We start from the raw sequence: 18,613 nt of genomic DNA, 5'->3' as shown, positions 1-18,613 counted from the left end.
TTTTACAGTCAGAAAGTTTTTCCTGATGTTTAGTTGTAATCTTCTTTCTTGTAACTTGAAGCCATTGGTTTGAGTCCTACCCTCCATAACAGGAGATAACAAGCTTATTACCTCTTCCATGTGATTCCTTGCTTGTTCTTTTTAAAAAGCCACTTGAACCAGCTTTGGGTTACTACATTTTTATAATTTGAGGCTTTAGCAAGTATTTATCTCTACCATTATCACCCCCAAATCCTATGGATGTTGTGTTCTGAAAGTCCAAATGAACAGGAAAAATACAGATCCCCTCACCCTTGTTTGTTGTTGAAATTAGAATCAGTATTTTACCAGGCTTTCAATGGCGAAGCAAGACATAGATTGCACTCCTGCTGCCAGTCAAAGGATGCTTGAGGTTTCACAAAGTAGTATAAATGCTGCTGTGCCGTGTGTGTGTGTGTGTGTGTGTGTGTGTGTGTGTGTGTGTGTGGCATTCATGGGGCATGCTGAGTGTAGGCAATCATGGATTTGCAGGGTCTGAAGCCTTTTGTTCTTCTGACATGGCCACAAAATTGGCCCCAAAGCATGTCAGCCCTTTGGCAGTACCATTCCTCTCCCATTGGAGTCAGTGTGAGGAAACAAAAAAAAAATTCTACCCCTCTACCTTGATGTTTAGCAGTTGCACTGCCTTGGAATCCCTACCCCACAATGGCTCTACTTGTTTATTAAATCAAATTTAAAACAAAAAGACAACAGGCGCCAATAGTCACAAAAAGCAACACCGTACCCAAATAGCATATTTTTTTCTCAGAACATGGGAAAGAAAGCCATCAGAGGACAAATAGAATTAAACATTACACTCTAGGTAGAGTCATCCTTTCTTGAGGAAAACTTATTAAATTGCAGTTGAACATCAAGTAGATGCCCTGCATATTGTTCTATGCAAACTGAGGGTGTGCCCCACAACACTCGCTTGTGGCAATGCATTTTAGGGGAAGTTCTTAGCATAAAGTACTTTTTAGGACGCTTCTTATCAGAATGCTATGATAGCCTTCAATGAAAGGTTCATCAGGCATGAATAGTTTATTTTGTCATATGTAACAGAAATGCTTTTTTATGATTAATGTAGTGACATGGCCTTCTTAATGAAAAATATAATAGTGGCCCCCACCAGAACTCTTTTGAGTTGTACAGTGGTACCTCGGGTTACAAATGCTTCAGGTTACAAATGCTTCAGGTTACAAATGCTTCAGGTTACAAACTCCGCTAACCCAGAAATAGTACCTCGCGTTAAGAACTTTGCTTCAGGATGAGAATAGAAATTGTGCTCCAGTGGCATGGCGGCAGCGAGGCCTCATTAGCTAAAGTGGTGCTTCAGGTTAAGAACAGTTTCAGGTTAAGAACGGAGCTCCGTAACAAATTAAGTTCTTAACCAGAGGTACCACTGTACACCCCTGGTCTACAGCTACATTAATGCAATATTCTATGAACAATATTGCTCAATATGTAATGCTGTACAGGAAAAACAGTGGGCCTTGTTACTGTAGTTTTTCTTGCAAAGTTACTTGATGAATGGAAATAATGGATGGAAGTGCTACAGAGGGTGCTACAAATATCACATTCTGGCTGAGTTTGCCAGAATACTGTCATGTCTTGGAGAATACTGTCATTTTCTAGTGGTGCTCTTCAAAACTTGTAGAAGGCAGAGTGTATTGGTAGCATCCCTTTGATAGTGTCTGCATTGAATAAAAGAAAGGGCCACACTAGTTTTATTTCTAAGATGTAAATGAAAATAAAATATTTTGAATTTCAGCTACGAAACTAAGATGGGAAATAAATTCAACACAAGAGGGTTGCACACCACAGTTTAAAAATAGTAATGTAAAGCAGTATACTATATAACATACTGGAACCCTTGGCTGTTATAGGCATATCACCTCTTTTTTCCCTTTCCTCCATATTTTATTTTGAGTTAAGGAGTTTGTTCCAGCTGTGCTTCTTGTCACACAGCATTTTTTAAATAAAAAAAACCAGTGCATCTGTTTTGCAGCAATTTAATGCACTGTATGTGCACTGGGAAGTTGTGCCTAATGCCTATAGAGAACTGCCAGAGAGAGCAGGGTTTAAGCTTATTTTTACAGGAGAATATATTTCTGCTGAGTTTCATCCTGCAATGCTCAGCATCTTTTTTTTAAAAAATGATTATTTGTATTCATTGGATGAAATTTCCAGACTATCTATTAAAGCAGGCAGTGGACATCATAGTTGCACTTGAATTTTTTTCCAGGCACATTTTGCAATAGATATTTTCCTTTTTAGAAATGCTATGATCACAGTTCATTCTTCCTATCCCCCTTTCCCATTGCTGATGTTTAAAAAAATAACTTATTTAAAAATGGTGGGGAAGATAAATTAATCAGATAGAGCTTTGCAAAATTGTTAGGTAAATGATACTATAGAAGGACTTTAGGAGCTCTGCAGTTTATGATACGTTTCCAGCATCTCCCTTGGAGCCAAGGACGTTTTCCATGACTGAATAAAGGAAAATACAGTTTTGTAGGTACTGCGTTCAGATCCAAGTTCTTTAGAGTGGGAAGTAGGTGTCCCTAAGGAGGTGTTAGTAAGTTGGAAGAGCAAATTATTCTTGGTCCCCTGGCAGTATGAACAGTAGAAAGATCTGTGGTGATAAGGTAATTGTTTATCTCTCTGCAGGGGTGCAACTCCAGCTCCTGCAGGCATAACACAGTTAGAAATTTCCTGGGTAGGTGGGTTGCATCCAACTGTTTCCAAACCTAAGCCAAGGACACTATCCTAACATTTGGGGGGGGGGGGTCAGGCAATTTTCTTAACATTTAGAATCTTTGTTTTGTTAAGAATTTTGAAGCTTGCCTTGGACTAAAGTCTTTAAAAAAGTTTGCAACAAAAATCACACTTTATTTCACTATTCTAGAAAACGTATTTCACACATTTTAGAAAATATATTTCACTCAGGATTACTTGGGCAATAAACAAAAAAACTATAAAAAACTGTAGTCTCATTTTTATATAATAGGACTCAGAATTAAAAGTGGTATATTGTGGTTAATGATGTGTTTCTGTCAGGGATGCAAACAATTGGGAGGAAAAAATTTATTAATGCTATATTTTTGAAATCTTGTGCAAGCAGTAGCAGACATCCTCTTGCAGTGCAACTATTATATTCTATGGATTGCATCAAAGGATGAGAAACATGGTGAGCAGAAAACACAGGCTGAAGCATATGCATGCTAGCAGGTCATCAAAATGTATTGTAAGGAGCTCATACAAAGTTTTCCAGAGGAGCTTGTGCAAATGCAACAATTTATTTGGCTCTAGGCTTGTTTTTCTCACACAACATTCTTTACTAGCTCAAAATGGCCTTTCCATATGCAGAAAATGCTTTCTGCCAATGAAAGTGTGGCATTGGATTGAAGGTACAGATCTAGTGTTTGGTGCTGCGAATTCCTCCTATTTCTGAATAAGAAACGGTTTCTGTTCAACTGCTACCTTTTGGGATCATGGAGAAGAAAAAGTGGGAGAAAGCTCCTACCAACCATAGAAACACAGAAATGTATTTTTATATAAATAGTATTTAAATTTAGGTATTATTTATGCCATGGCTAAGAAATATGCAGTGTGTTATACACCTGGCCACAATAATGGAATCTATTTAGATCTTGACATTAAATGATTGCAGAAGGGCCATGTGAATTCACCATCAGTAGTTCAGAATGCTGTAGTTTTAGTTATTGGCTGCATTCTTCCAGGACCTAGAGTAAATTTGTCTGGAGTATGGTGCTCTAAAAAACATCTACTGTATTTCTATTCTTTGCCATGAAAACCAGTACTTTGCAGCATTAATAAATCATGCAAATGAAGTATTTATAAAGGTAATTAACATTACCTTGTAATTCTTTATTTACTACATGGCTGTTTTCAGTTTTGCCAGTCAAGGCACTAGCAGAACAAGGAATCTTGCAAGGTATTGAAGCCCTTGACTTGGAAATCTTATTCAGCCACTTCTGTCTTGGAAATCTTATTCAGCCTGATTTCAAAAGGCTACCCACTTTCAAGCATACTTGAACTGGCAAATAACTACATGCTTGCTTTTTAAAAGGAACTGGAAGTTGTTTATCTCAGGAAACTGAATTCTGCGACTTCTCTGTGTTCCTGTAGAATTGGAGCATACTCAAGATTGGAGTCAACTTAACCCAGTATTGCTTGCATAAGATAGCACAAGGGGACTTTCCTCCCTCGCTTCCCCCAAATATGCTCTGGAGAGTTGAGAGAACCCCCAGAACAGCACATAGGAAGAGATCTAGCAAGCCATCTAGCAAGCAGAAATGCTTGTGTTGATGGAACAATTGTATTAGTGTATTGAATTCCACCCTCACAGTTGCACATATTAGACATAGTTTAAGGTCCCTTTTTAAATATAGTAACAGCTTTGTTTGTAGCTCTATTCAAATGTTTTGTTGTAGAATGAGACTGTTTGGCAAGTAGTTTGACAAAAACATATTACAGTACTTTAATCCTATCCACAGAAAATAATTTATGCAGTCCAAAAATCAAGTCTAATAAAGTATGGCACTACGAAAGCTACTCCTTTATTCTTAGTGACGTTCGTGAGAATGTTTTTCTCCAGCACTATTGTCTGAGGCTTATGTGCAGCTTCTTTCCAGTTTTTGTTGTGGAACACTCTTTTCTGGCGCTTGAAAAATTGTATCCGTCACGTTTTATTTTCTCCTGGGATTTGTAAAGAAGTTTAAACTCACTGTGACACGATCAATCAAATTTTACCCGAATTGTAAGTGCTTCTGTTGAATTTATGATTTACCACATATGTCATAAGTTGACAAAATATCTTTCTGTATATATCTTTAAAATATGATGCCATATTTCTCTCTCTCTCTCTCTCTCTCTCTCTCTCTCTCTCTCTCTCTCTCTCACACACACACACACACACACACACACACACACACAAACAAACCACATTTGGTCCAGCTTTAGAATTAAATGTTGAACATGTAGTGCTGTGTACTTTTTCATAGTAATGATTATGTATGGATTTGCTTCACTAAATTTGGAAGGATATTTCAGTATTATCAAAATGTGTTTACAAGTAAGATTTTATATCTTGCCTTCAGTGATGGGATAAATACAGATGTTCCCAGGTGGTTTCCCATCCGGACACTTGTCAGATTCAGACCTCATCAGACTATGTTCTGGAAACTTTTATCTGAATTTCTCATTTCTGTTTCCTAAGACCAAGTTTATGATCTGAAAATACACATCATACTAAACTCTGTCAGAAGCCCTTTTTTAAAGCAACTACTAAGTTACTGAATTTGAACAGTATGCTAAACTATAGTTTAGCGCTACAGAATGAGTCTGAACAAGATAGGGCTTACACACCCACCTCTTTTCCTCTGACATGGCCATGAGATTGGAAGCTTTTGCTTCCATTTTCAACTTCCAATAGTTATGTACTTCATCCAAATTAGAAACTGTGCCAATATTTACTATGGTTTAGGGAAACAAGCTAGCATAATTAGTTGTGTTTTGGCATTGGCTTGTTCTCCAACCAGGGTGGCCAACATTTGGCCCTCCAGATGTTATTAGACTCCATCTCCCATCAGCTTCAGTCAGCATTGCCAATGACCAGGGATGATCAGATGTGTAGTCTGATAACAACTAGAGGGTCAAAGGTTAGTAACCCTCACACAAAACCATAGTTAACACAAATTATTGTTTGTTTGGGCATAGTCATAACATGCAACTATGCTTAGTTGGAAATGGAAGCAACCGGTTGTGATCTCTTTTTGACTCTACTAGAAGAGAACAGATTAATGGGGAAGAATGCAAGTCTACAGACACTTGTGATATCACTAAATCATAGTTTAATGTTATGTAAGAAACTGATAATATGCTGTGATGGGAATGGGGAAAAGTTTAGGGCAAGTTGTAGTGTTGGCTTTGTTTCTGCATGCTTCTGCATTCAGTCTTGATTGGCCTTCAATATGAATATGCTCTCATCTGCTAAAAACCTATCAGATGTCATACCAATGACAGCCTGATGAAACTGGAATTCAGCACAGCTTGATTCTTTTCTTTTGTTCTCATGTGTAACATTCATGTGAATAGTCCCTAAGACGACAGTCTTTACACACATTCTAAGAAGTAATCCTCATTAAGCACTCTGAGACATTTGGTACTTTCAAGTCTATATGCATAGACTGGACAACAGAATGTTCCTATCTAGTCCAAATATCTAAAATCCCACACGCCAAGCAGAACTACTGCTGCAGCTGGATGGAGGAAGTAACATGAACTAATGGGACCACATCACTTCTCAGCAGAGATTTGTACAAGTAAATGCTTATGCCTCTAATGTACTGTAATTTCAAAAAGCTATCTATGCCTATATCATTTATTTGATGTGGCCATAGCTTTGCGTGTCTTTTTAAACATTTGTTTATGAGATCTTGCTGCCTAACTTTATTCTCCCCCTCATGCTTCCACTTAGGTTCCTCTTATGGGCCATGATAAAGCCAAACTATTCTCTCTTGTTTAATAATGCTTTCAGTACTGTGTACAGTATATGGCAAATGATTCTGTGATGAAATTTTGTGCTCCTCTTCTGAGTAACACAATACCCAAAGGTGCAGTCATCCAGAAACCTGTGGCTGAACAATGTAATGCTTAAATGCATTTATTTTTCTTGCCTTTTTCCTGCTTGTAGCATGACTTTTAACAACGGGCTCAAGTATCAGTAACAGGGAATTTTTCTGCTTGCTACTGGTATTAGAAACATTGTTTTACCTTTTTTTATTTTGATTCTTTAATTGCTGCCAGGTTGCTGTATTTGATGTCATGTTTTAGCCTGGAGCAAAGGTTTCTGGCCAAGTTATAATCCAATTGAAATCAAGGAGTTCATAATGGAAAAACTGATAATAACAATAATAACATTGCTATTTGGAGTGAGGTCACCTTTTACCACTAACCATTCCCTTAGTAAAAACAATGCTAGCAGAAAACACAATCATGTGTATTTAAACATGCCTGCTTGCAGCCTGGTTTCTATGGGCCAAATGAGCCATGAATAGTCTTTTTGGTTGTTTTACTCAATTTTTAAGTAATCTCTGAAATGGTCAATGCATTAAAAAAATAAAAGTTATGACTCCTTTTTAATAAACCTTTTTATTTGGTTATTTTATGCTGTACATTAAAGGACCCTGGAATGTTTACGAGGCTTAATAAACTCTCCAAATCACCATAACCCAATATTTCACAAATGAGTTGATTATTTTTTCCTGCCTTTGCTATATCCTCCCACCTGTCAGACTGTTTTATTTGGCTGTGTGTGTGTGTGTGTGTATGTGTATGTACAAGGGGTGGGGAACATGAGGCCCTCCAGATATTGTTAAACTCCCAACTGTCACCACTCTCAGTCAGCATGGCCAACATCTGGGATTGGTGAGAGTTGTAGTCCAGCAACATCTGGAGAGCCACAGGCTTCCCACCTCCAGTCTATATAAACATATACTCATACAAGATAAAAAAGGTAAACTCATACAACACTGGATTGGATCCATGCTAATCTAGTTGAATTTAAATAAATGGGACTTAATTTTCAAATCATGAGTAGCTTGTTCCAGTGATTTTGATTGGATCCTTTTGCATTAACTTGGATAAATAATTAACTTACCATTGCATACAAATATTTTGGAGCATAAGACCCTCAACAGACCCATAATGACAAGGAGATGCAACCTTGTACTCAGAATCGTTATAGCCGGGATGGGGACAATTTTTGAGCCCAAGGACTGCATTTCCTACGTACCAGTTGTGAGTAGGATCAGAGCCATCAAGTGGGTTACGTTGAACCCACACAAAAGTTAGAGGTGGCTACCCATACACACCCTGCATCTCTCCAGCCTGGCAAGAACTACACATTATCAAAGAAAGCTACAATCCCTGGTTTGGACATAACCACTAAGCTGTGGATAATGGTTTGTTACCCCTGAACCTTGACCCAGGTGGCGCTGTGGGTTAAACCACAGAGTCTAGGGCTTGCTGATCAGAAGGTTGGCGGTTCGAATCCCTGCAACGGGGTGAGCTCCTGTTGTTCGGTCCCAGCTCCTGCCAACCTAGCAGTTCGAAAGCACATCAAAGTGCAAGTAGATAAATAGGGACCGCTCCGGCGGGAAGGTAAACGGCGTTTCCGTGCGCTGCTCTGGTTCGCCAGAAGCAGGTTTGTCATGCAGGCAACATGACCCAGAAGCTGTCTGAGGACAAACGCCGGCTCCCTCGGCCTATAGAGCGAGATGAGCGCCGCAACCCCAGAGTCGGACACGACTGGACCTGATGGTCAGGGGTCCCTTTACCTTTACCTTTTTACCCCTGAACCTTGGTGGGAAGGAAACACCTCCGAAAGGCATATTATTGGTGAATTATTATTGTTTACCATAACATGTGAACTGGGCAAAGACAGGTGCCTACAATTTTAATGTTTCATCCCTTGCATAAAAGTGTTTTTCTTTTGTCAAGTGTTTTTAAATAATTAATTTGATTCCATGTTGGTCATTTGTTCTGTATCATATTATTTTGTGTAAAGATTTTATTGTACACCACCATTATATTTTCTATGAGTTAATGGTTTATAAAGGCTAAAATGAATGAATGAATGATCAAAATTTTCTGCATCGTATAGTGTAGGTCAGGCAACATGCAAAGCATCTTTAGAAAATAAGCTAATCCCACCTTTATCACAAAGTATTGACATGTCAAATCCTGTTATTTTAAAGCAAGAATGCAAAATGTATAAAGTGGTTTCATAACACCAACAATTTCTCACTTCATGCCTTTGATACTGACCTCAGTGATCCCATGCCTATGCAGCAAAATGGGGCTACTGAAATGTTGAGGATGTCAGTTGGATGTGACAGGGAACAAGATGGAGTTGGGTGAAATTGGCCTGACTCGCTCTTCACAGCTTCTGGTATTCTGGAGGGAGGATTAAAGGCAGTCCAGAATGCTCCATGCCTTTAAGAAATCAGTCTGATCTGAAGTTAGTGAGCAAAAAACTACACTAGCTCCAGAGCTTAGTTGTCTTGCACTGTTGCACTATGGGGGTTTTTCAAAGAGCTCAACCCTGCCCTGCCTGATAATTCTCATAGGTCCCCATCTTGTTATTGCAGCTGGGTGTTTATCTCACTCTTTTAAGCTCTGAGGTGTCATCATTACAACTTATCCACAATAATGAGACTTTGTTTTATAAAGCTGTTTAGGCATTAGTGATATTTAGGTATATTGAGTACTCCACTTACCTGATGGTTTGTCAGTGGAAGTTGGGATACTGGTAACTGAAGACATGGTTGGGAGAGTCGGTGGTAGAATCTTTAAATTCTGGTCACTCTGGATCTCATTGGTGGAGATTTGGTTAATGATACGATTGTAAGTGGGAGGCTGGTAGACTCGATTTGGTGGCTGTGGAGGTTGTGGGATTGGTTTAATGGAGGGTGTTCTTTGGCAGTACTCTTCTAGCTGTGCAATTATTATAGACTGGTTATTAGCAATGGATACCAAATGTTGGTACTTGTGCTCCAGGTCTTTGTATTTATTTGCAAGCTGCAACATGTCAGCAGTCTGATTCAGTATCTTATTTTCCAGTTGGGAAAGTTCTAAAGCATTGTCCCGTTTCCGTATGATCTCATGCAGCAGCTGCATGTACAACTGGGTGACCCGCGAGTTCATGTTGCGGCTCTCTTTTCGTAAAAGCTTCACCTCATTAACAATTCCTCCATCTACCTCCACCAGCTGCTGGAGGGTTTCGATTTGCCTCTTTTGCTTTAACAGCTCATTGTTCAGTAGCTCTAGTTCTTGCTTATTTACCCTGTTTTCAAGTACTTCGGGTTCCTTTGAATTAACGCAAATGGCACCCGTCACTTTCTGCTGAGGTACAATGAAGGTATAAGTGCACTTGTCTTGTGTGTCGCTGGCGCGCTTATACCTGTTTGTGTAAATGAATTCTTGCTCCTCTCCCGCATCGCTGCCTTCGAAATCTTGGGTCTTGCTGGCACACACTCCCACAATAGCCATTAGCAATAAGCAAACTGCTGCCTTCATGGTCCCTTTATTTTTGAATTGGCGTGTATGAAAAGCGCTTTGTGATCTGTTTTAAATATGAAGTACATACACAATATTAAATACCCAATAATAAATCACAGCAAACAAAAAAGCAGTACTGTTCTACTAGGCAGTAAATGTGTTTTAAAAATGGTAACTGATCCTTAGAAATACCTCTTTATTTAAAAGTATAAAACTGTTGTTCAAAATCAAGTTAGCAGTTAGGCAAATTTAACCAGAAGGTGGTCTTTGGGTGAAGCAATTTTCCAAGTTGCTCTTCATCATTCTCCCAAAGTTGATAAACAGAGGCAAAATTGAGATGGCTCACCATTCCTAGCTGTATTTTTGTTGGCCTTTGCTAATCTTGATTTCTAGATGTGTTGCCTTGAGAAGATGTTTTGCGTCTAATGACACTATCTGGAAAGTCAGCAGAGATTTGGCTTTTTCACATATCATCACAACTGCCTGAAAATAGCCAATGGCCAGTAATACAAGTCGTGTGTTACTGTCCTGGCAATCTTAAAAGCAAGAAAAAAACCACCCCCAAAAGTTGCTCTATTGGCCTTCTAAAAAGAGAATGGACAAGGTTGTCATAAGCCTCATTGTCTGTAGTGACTAGGTGTCTCCCTTGTGATGGGGAAAATAAATAAATATGTATATACAGACAGCATGTTAGTAGATTGCAGATTCATTTGAAGTAAATAGTAACACCCTGGGCTTTGTTCTGATGATTGCTTACATCTCTCCATCTCTCCCTTCCTTGCTCTCTCACTCTCTCTCATATGTAGCTTGCAGGGGTTAGCAAAGCTTTTCAGCAGAGGGCCGGTCCACTGTCCCTCAGACCTTGTGGGGGGGTCAGATTTTTTTAAAAAAATAATAATGTATTCCTATGCCCCACAAATAAGCCAGAGATGCATTTTACTCATGTAAAAACATGCTGATTCCCGGACCATCCGCGGGCTGGGTTTAGAAGGCGGTTGGGCCAGATCCGACCCCCGGGCCTTAGTTTGCCTACCCATGCAGAGTGAATGGCCGTTTACGAAAGTTAGAAGCAGAGATAGAAAGAGCGCCATGCACAACTCTGTTTAATGTTGGTGGGAATAGCAGGCAGAGATGAGTGGAGGAAGTGGTGGGTGAGAACTCCCTGGTTGATTTTTTTTTTTTTACTAATAAATTAGGATAGATTAGCTTCATACAATGCCCTCTTGTCCTATCAAAGACTGAGTAAACCCAGGAGGGCCAGGAAAAATTGGAAGAATGAGTTTGAAGTACCCTTTGCTCCAGTGCTTGGGCTTCTTCAGGGAGAGCCCTCAGTCTGATTTGATAAATGATTTGATATAACAGGAGGCATTTTGAAGATGTGTCCATATTCTGCTCTTCTGCAGGAAAGATAGTCATTAGACTGAGTGACGCAGCCACCTCACATGATTGATTTTGGACATTATTAAATGGCAACAAATATTTATTCTATTACTTAGTGCTGTGTTTTTATTGCCAGGGAGAGGCATCTGTGGGGTTTTTCTGCCTCAAGAGCCAAAATAACTTGACCAGCCTTCTTTGCTATAAATCTTAATTAGGTTGGGTGGAGGAGTACAATCCGGTGCTCTGCCTCAAGAAGCAGAACATATTGTGACAGATGTAGTGCCTGGTGCCTTCAGTTACTGAATGCTCAGTTTTACTCATTGCTTCATTTTCATTTCTATGGCTTACAGCAAATGAGCAAGCATGCTGGTGCCCAGAGATAAAATGGTGGTTGCTTTGTTCCTTCCATAGACCTCCTGCTGCCCTTCTACAACAAGCTACACCACAAGTTTGTTTAATGTTACCTGTAAACCTGGCCCCATGCTTTGTCTTGCTCAAAGCAAACCATGAGCTGTGTAACCATGGTGTAGCTCCCGAGCTAGGTTCAGTTCTAATGTTCTGCAGAGTTCAGTCCTGAGGAAAGTCTCTAAAATAGTGAGCATTTAATAAAAATGATTTGGGGGGAATTATAGTGAGCATTGGTTCTATTTTCTCTTGATGTGTATTGCAGAGTTCTTTGGCTGGAATATCTAGAAGTAGCACCCCAAAATGTTTCTGGGTTCCCAAGAAAACCTCTCAACTTGATTATACAATTAAATTTCTATTCAGACCTTTCGGAAAGCCTTCAGCAAAGTAACAGCAGTTTTTAAAAAGGAAATACATTAAATCAGAATACTCAACATATCTACTTCATAGATGTGAAGATTTTGTAATGCCTAACTAATTCCCAAATCAAAAGCCAATACAAATGAGACAGCACTTTAGTAAATACTTGAGCTCAGACTGTGACGACATCAAGAAAGGATTTCTACTGTTAACATAATGCATGATAGTACTGTACGGCAATATTCTTTTGTGAAAGGAAGAAGGAACTGTTATAAACTCTGTGTAGTCTTTAAAGCAATGTCAGTCAAATTCTTGAAGAAATTTGAAGCATAAATTAAAACTCCCTCAGACAGTTTTAACTTGCATTTGCACAGTGGGTCACACTTGGTGACCCTGGCAGGCTTCCAGACCTCATACTTTACACAGTTGAACTATTCTTGAAAATGTCTTCAGCATAGTAGTTGTTAAAAAGCAGGCTCGGAGGTGGGAGTGAGGTCTTGTTTCAATGTATAGCTTTCAGTTCTCTCTTTCCCCTCTTACTCCTTGCAAACCCTTATTCAACATGACCAGAATCTCAGTTTTTCTGTTGAAATTCCTTTATGTTGTATTTTTACAGTGTTTCTCCATTTTAAGAGAAGGCTAGCAATTTGGCCTTAATGCTCTAGTTTTGCTATCACAAAAGCTCCTCCTCCAACAACAAAAGTGCACAGATAAAGATCATTTGCATGAAGATAACTCATAATGTTAGCAATGATTGTACTTAGATGCACTATAGCAGCAGCTGTTGGTATTTCTACCACTGGTAATTTATGTAGCATTTTATATGGCAGTGTTTATGTCCCTTTGCTGTGCCAGCTTTGCTGACATTAGTGCCATGGGCCCCTTGGCTCTGACATGATATGGTGGAGGAAGAAGGAGCAAATGGGGGACTGGAAGACTGGCATCCAGGAATGAAGAAGAGATGCCCTCCCCACTCTAGATGTGAGAGAGGGAGAAGCAGAGCTGGCAGCTCTCTCCTCTGCTCCTCCTGAAGAGTTTCTCATCAGGGAGGACCTTGGCCAGCAAGAAGGAGGATCTGAACAGAAGGAGGCAGCAGCCGAGCTAGAGGCAGAGGCACAGAGGCGCAGGACACAATCTTGTTGCCAAGAACTAGGTGGTGCCTTTGAACGTGAGATCAGATGCACCCAGCCAAACAGCACACTTGTGTGCATGTTGTAGAACTATAGGGCGAACGAGTCTTCTGAGTAAGCTCACCCTGCCTCATCTTTAAAAGCTTTGTGGGAGGGGCATGTCAACTGTTGGGACATATTCATAGCTTTTGTTCTATTGTAAACCTCTTGCCTTGCTCATGAACTTCAGAACCTTGACTTCTGGCCTTGAGCCTGTACTGCTATTAGCCTGAATAAAGATTTCTTCTTTGTTTACAAGTAAGAGTTGTTATCACTGTACTTTGGGACAAGAGCCTGACAGTAAGAATGGTTGCTGCCATTTGTATTTAAAGATGGGAAACTGAAGCTGAAAGTGACTTGTCCAAGGCCACATAGTGAGTTTATAGCTGAGGTGGAACCAGGGCCATCTTAAGCATATCTGGTGCTGTGGTGCGAAGATCCCTCCGGCGCGCCCCCCTGCCCTGTTTCCCAGCGCCCACCGCGCGGCTGCCGCGGGCGCAGCAGTGCGGCGCCCCCCTGGCGGCCCGGCACCACCCAGACTTGCCGTAGGGCTGGCCCTGGGTGGAACTTTAGCCACATCCCTCAGATCAGATTTCAGCTCCATAGCCACTCAACCCTACTGGCTCTCTTTAACAGTTCTACCTTTCACCTTTCTTTCACTCATTTTTTATAAAGCACATTTCATGCTCTGAATCCAAAAGAAAAAACCCAGGCCTTTGAACTTGGTTTACTGGTTTGGAGAAGTTCTTTTGCTGCTGTGTTTTAGTGTGGAATTTTGAGTATGCTGAAATCAGTGGCTGAGCTTCCATTAACACAGGTAGGGCTGGCATTTCTTCTAACCATCTGGTTTTGGCTATTCAAATGGCTGGTAAAGGGGTGAGAAGAGTGAGGCAGTAATGGACCTTATTGTGTTTACTCTTAAAGTGTTTGTTCAACTAATTGTGTCTCGAGGGGCACAACTGAAAATGTTCTTATCTAATAAGTAGAGGGGAAACAAGCTTCCAAAGAAAATATATTACTTTTCTCCCCTGTTCATGACAAGGAAAAACAAAACTAGATATTTTCCTTGGCACTTCAAGTTACAAGTGAGAAAATCAAGACTCACTGTGGGAATTATCATGTTGCACTGTAAGGCTTTTTTACATTTACTTTCAGCTTTTAAGTTATAGCATGTTTTGCTACTTTTGTTAAAGTCGCAAATAAAATTTCTTCAAGTTCTATCAAATTATCATTATGATAGTTTTCCTTCCTATGCCAGGACCTCATTTATATTATATTTGTAGCTCAGTGCAAGTTAAGGGTCCACCAGCATATTTCCTTAACCAGGAGAGGAGACTACTTTATTTCTAAATGCTAGAGAGAATAAAAAACAGAGCTTTTTTCAGCCAGAACTCACCAGACCTCAGTTCCGGCACCTCTCAGGTGGGCGCCATTGCCATTATAAGAGAATGAAGGAAACATTCATGGTGAGTTCTGGCACTTTTTTCTAAAAAAAATAGCACTGATAAGAATTATAAGATAACATTTAGCAAGAGCTCAGATAGATTGGACCCAAGACATTTCGCCATCCCAAGGGGCTATACAGTGGTCCCTCGACTTACGAACTTAATCCATTCCGAATGCACATTCGTAGGTCGAAAAGTTAGTAAGTCAAAAAGCGGTTTCCCATAGGAAAAAAAAAATCAGAAAAATTTGTAAGTCGAAAAAAACACATTTAAAATTCGTAAGTCGAGGAAACCGCATTTAAAACCGCCAATGGTTTCCGTTCGGATGTAGAAAATTTCGTAAGCGTGCGGCCATTTGTCCCGTTAGCAAGTCGAAAACTACAGATGTTGAGTAATTGGTAAGTCGAGGGACCACTGTATTATACGATTTGAGGACAATGTCCTAGAATCTTTAATAGTGTCACAAAGCTTGCACTGACATACCCCTCAAAAATATTCTTCATCCCCAGTAATTTCATGTGTTGATTATACAATTAAGACTAAAATGCTTCAGATAATATGATGTTGGAATAGTATGTTATTTCTGAAACAAGAGGTACCTCCTAGGAACCTCTCCCCACCCATAATATTGCATTTTAAGCAATTTTTTGGATACCCTTTTTGTTTTAGATATTTTTTCATGGGGAGATCAGAGAGAAAGTACCACCTTGGCTTACAAATCTGTGTGTGCATGTATATTATAGATAGATAATGTGCACCACATGTACAGCAGCCTGCACTTACTCCCATCCCTTTGTACAGTGGTACCTCTACTTACGAATTTAATGCGTTTCGAACGCACATTCATGAGTCAAAAAAATTTGTAAGTCGAATCCCATAGGAATGCATTGGGAGAAAAAATTCGTAAGTCGAAGCAACCCTATCTAGAAATTCGTAAGTCGAAAAAATCCTATCTAAACCGCATCCAAGATGGCGGACGGAGCTCCGTTCATAAGTAGAAACATTTGTAAGTAGAGTTATTCGTAAGTAGAGGTACCACTGTATTTGGCTTTCAGGTGGTAGCTCTGTTGGGAACCTTTTTGAAGACCAGACCAGATGCAGTTTCAACACATTTTTTAATTTCAGTTGCCCAGCATCCTTGTAATAACGATGCTGTCACATAGCCAATCACATTTGGCTAGGCAATACTATTTCAGAGGCCAAACAAAGCTAATTGGGATTAGAAGCAATGTTTCTTGTTATATTACAATTGCTTACTAAGGACAAAAGGAAAGCCCCACAGCCATAAAGTATCATAAAGGTATTTTCTGTGCCCAGACATTAAATCTATTTATCTTAAAGATGGTTTGTTTGTTTGTTTGTTTGTTTGTTTGTTTTGCTATGCTGAAAGGCAAAGAGCTGTACAATATGCAGGTGGCACAAGGCAATGTTTCTATGGGAAATTACATTGCGCTTTGGAGAGAAGCTAAAAAAACAACAACCACTAAGCATTTTGGTCCATTAAATGTGCACTCAGCTAGGTTTTTGGGAGGTGGGGGGGGGCGTTTGTTTTGTAGGTAGGGAAAGGAGGATTGGGCAAGAAACCTTCAATATGTTCACCTCTCTCAGTAAGTCCACCCCCTCACTACTATTGTTGCCCATTGGTGCTTCTCATCTGCTTCATCAGTGCCATCCCATGATTGCTTGCTAGACAAAGCCAATAAGAAAGCAGTGACAGCTACTGCTCATAACTGCTGTTTGCTTGCTTCTTATTGGCTGAACAACTCCAGGCATGCCTGGAGGATGCGGACCATTTGGATCCCTTCCAGTCGGGATTCAGGTTTCATCATGGGACTGAAACTGCCTTGGTTGCACTAGTCGATGATCTCCGGCAGGCTAGGGACAAAGGTGAGAGCTGTTTCCTAGTTCTGCTGGATCTCTCAGCAGTTTTTGACACCATCAACCATAACATCCTTCTGGACCATGTAGAGGGGCTGGGAGCTGGGAGCACTGTTATACAGTTGTTCCGCTCCTTCCTCCTGGGCCGTGTTCAGAAAGTGGGGGGGGGGGTGAGTGTTCAGAGCCCTGGTCCACTCCCCCATGCTTTTCAACATCTACATGCAGCCGCATGTAGAGATTATCAGGGGGTGTGGGCTGGGTGTTCATCAGTATGTGGATGATACCCAGCTCTACCTCTCTTTCAAATCAGAACCAGTGAAGGCAGTAAAGGTCCTGTGTGAGTGTGTGGAGGCAGTTGGAGGATGGATGGCGGCTAACAGATTGAGGTTGAATCCTGTCAAGACAGAAGTACTGTTTTTGGGGACAGGAGGCAGGCAGGTGTGGAGGACTCCCTGGTCCTGAATGGTGTAAGTGTTCTCCTGAAGGACCAGGTACGCAGCCTGGGAGTCATTTTGGACTCACAGCTGTATCTGGTACGCAGGATGAGACCCTATCTGCCTGTAGACTGTCTCGCCAGAGTGGTGCATGCTCTAGTTATCTCTCGCTTGGATTACTGCAATGCACTCTATGTGGGGCTACCTTTGAAAGTGACCCGGAATACTGCAATTAATTCAGAATGCGGCAGCTAGACTGGTGACTGGGAGTGGCCGCCGAGACCAGATAACACCAGTCTTGAAAGATCTACATTGGCTCCCAGTACGTTTCTGAGCACAATTCAAAGTGTTGGTGCTGACCTTTAAAGCCCTATACGGCCTCGGTCCAGTATACCTGAAGGAGCATCTCCACTCCCATCGTTCAGCCTGGACACCTAGGTCCAACGCCGAGGGCCTTCTGGCGGGTCCCACGCTGCAAGAAACCAAGTTACAGGGAACCAGGTACAGGGCCTTCTCGGTAGTGGCACCCGCCCTGTGGAACGCCCTCCCACCAGATGTCAAAGAAAAGAACATCTACCAGACTTTTAGAAGACATCTGAAGGCAGCCCTGTTTAGGGAACCTTTTAATGTTTAACAGAACATTGTATTTTAATATTTTTTGGGAAGCCGCCCAGAGTGGCTGGGGAAACCCAGCCAGATGGGCGGGGTATAAATAATAAAGAAGTATTATTATTATTATTATTATTATTATTATTATTATTATTATTATTATTATCGCTCTGAGCCAGAGCAAGAGGAAGGTGCAGAAGCAGGTTGCAGTGACAAAGAGATGGGGCAGGTCCCGGTGATTCTAATCAGTAGGCTCTATGCTGGGGTGTGGGCATTCACAGGTGCCCACCAAAGCTAGCCTTGATTCTGCACCATTTCTCTCGGGCAGCCACTGCTAATTTACCTGCTTGCTGTCTCCCAAGCTAGCACATCTGTTGTCTTTAACTCACTGTTTCTCTGCGATTTAACTCTAGTTTTCGGAAACATCAATTGTTGACCTAGCAAGCAGGACTGCCATAGTTTGTTTCTGTGTGGAAGATATTTGTGTGTCATAGGCACTTATTGGAATGTATGGATTATATCATCGCTGAGTTTCTTGCTCCATCTTTCCTCTTTACCTACTCTATCTTGAAATACCACTGAAATTTCAGCAGTTTTACTTCTGCTCTTTGGAGGTTGTTGCTCTACTTTGTATTTCGCTGACACTCTGCCTTGACTAACAACTCATCTATACCCCAGCACCAAGGCAGGCTTTTATGTCTTAGAGGGGTATTTCAGCATATAGCTACTATTATTGCTTTACTAAGAGAGGCGTGCAATGTCTCTGGAAGGCCCCATGCTATACTGAATCAGAGTCAATTGCTGGTTTAGATGCAGACACTTTGAGGTT

At 40.7% G+C, this 18,613-nt stretch overlaps 2 protein-coding genes across 15 annotated transcripts in view; one reads left to right on the top strand and one right to left on the bottom strand.

The window, feature by feature from the left end:
- RALGPS1 (Ral GEF with PH domain and SH3 binding motif 1) overlaps nt 1-18,613 on the top strand; it is a 208,806-nt gene that overhangs the window by 95,750 nt on the left and 94,443 nt on the right. The gene's annotated exons all lie outside the window — the stretch shown is intronic.
- Nucleotides 1-18,613, bottom strand: part of ANGPTL2 (angiopoietin like 2) — a 30,365-nt gene that overhangs the window by 7,613 nt on the left and 4,139 nt on the right. The window contains exon 2 of one of the 2 annotated variants that reach the window (XM_035113383.1): nt 9,324-10,168. In XM_035113383.1, coding sequence (XP_034969274.1) covers nt 9,324-10,122 — 799 coding nt within the window. In that variant the 5' untranslated portion in view covers nt 10,123-10,168. Of the gene's footprint in view, nt 1-9,323; nt 10,861-18,613 lie in introns of those variants that run through there. The other variant, XM_035113384.2, reaches the window with a different exon arrangement.

The sequence above is a fragment of the Zootoca vivipara genome, chromosome Z (assembly GCF_963506605.1).
Source record: "Zootoca vivipara chromosome Z, rZooViv1.1, whole genome shotgun sequence".
NCBI lineage: Eukaryota > Metazoa > Chordata > Lepidosauria > Squamata > Lacertidae > Zootoca > Zootoca vivipara.
The sequence above is the reverse complement of the archived record's forward strand: the minus strand, read 5'-3'. Positions and strand labels throughout refer to the sequence as shown.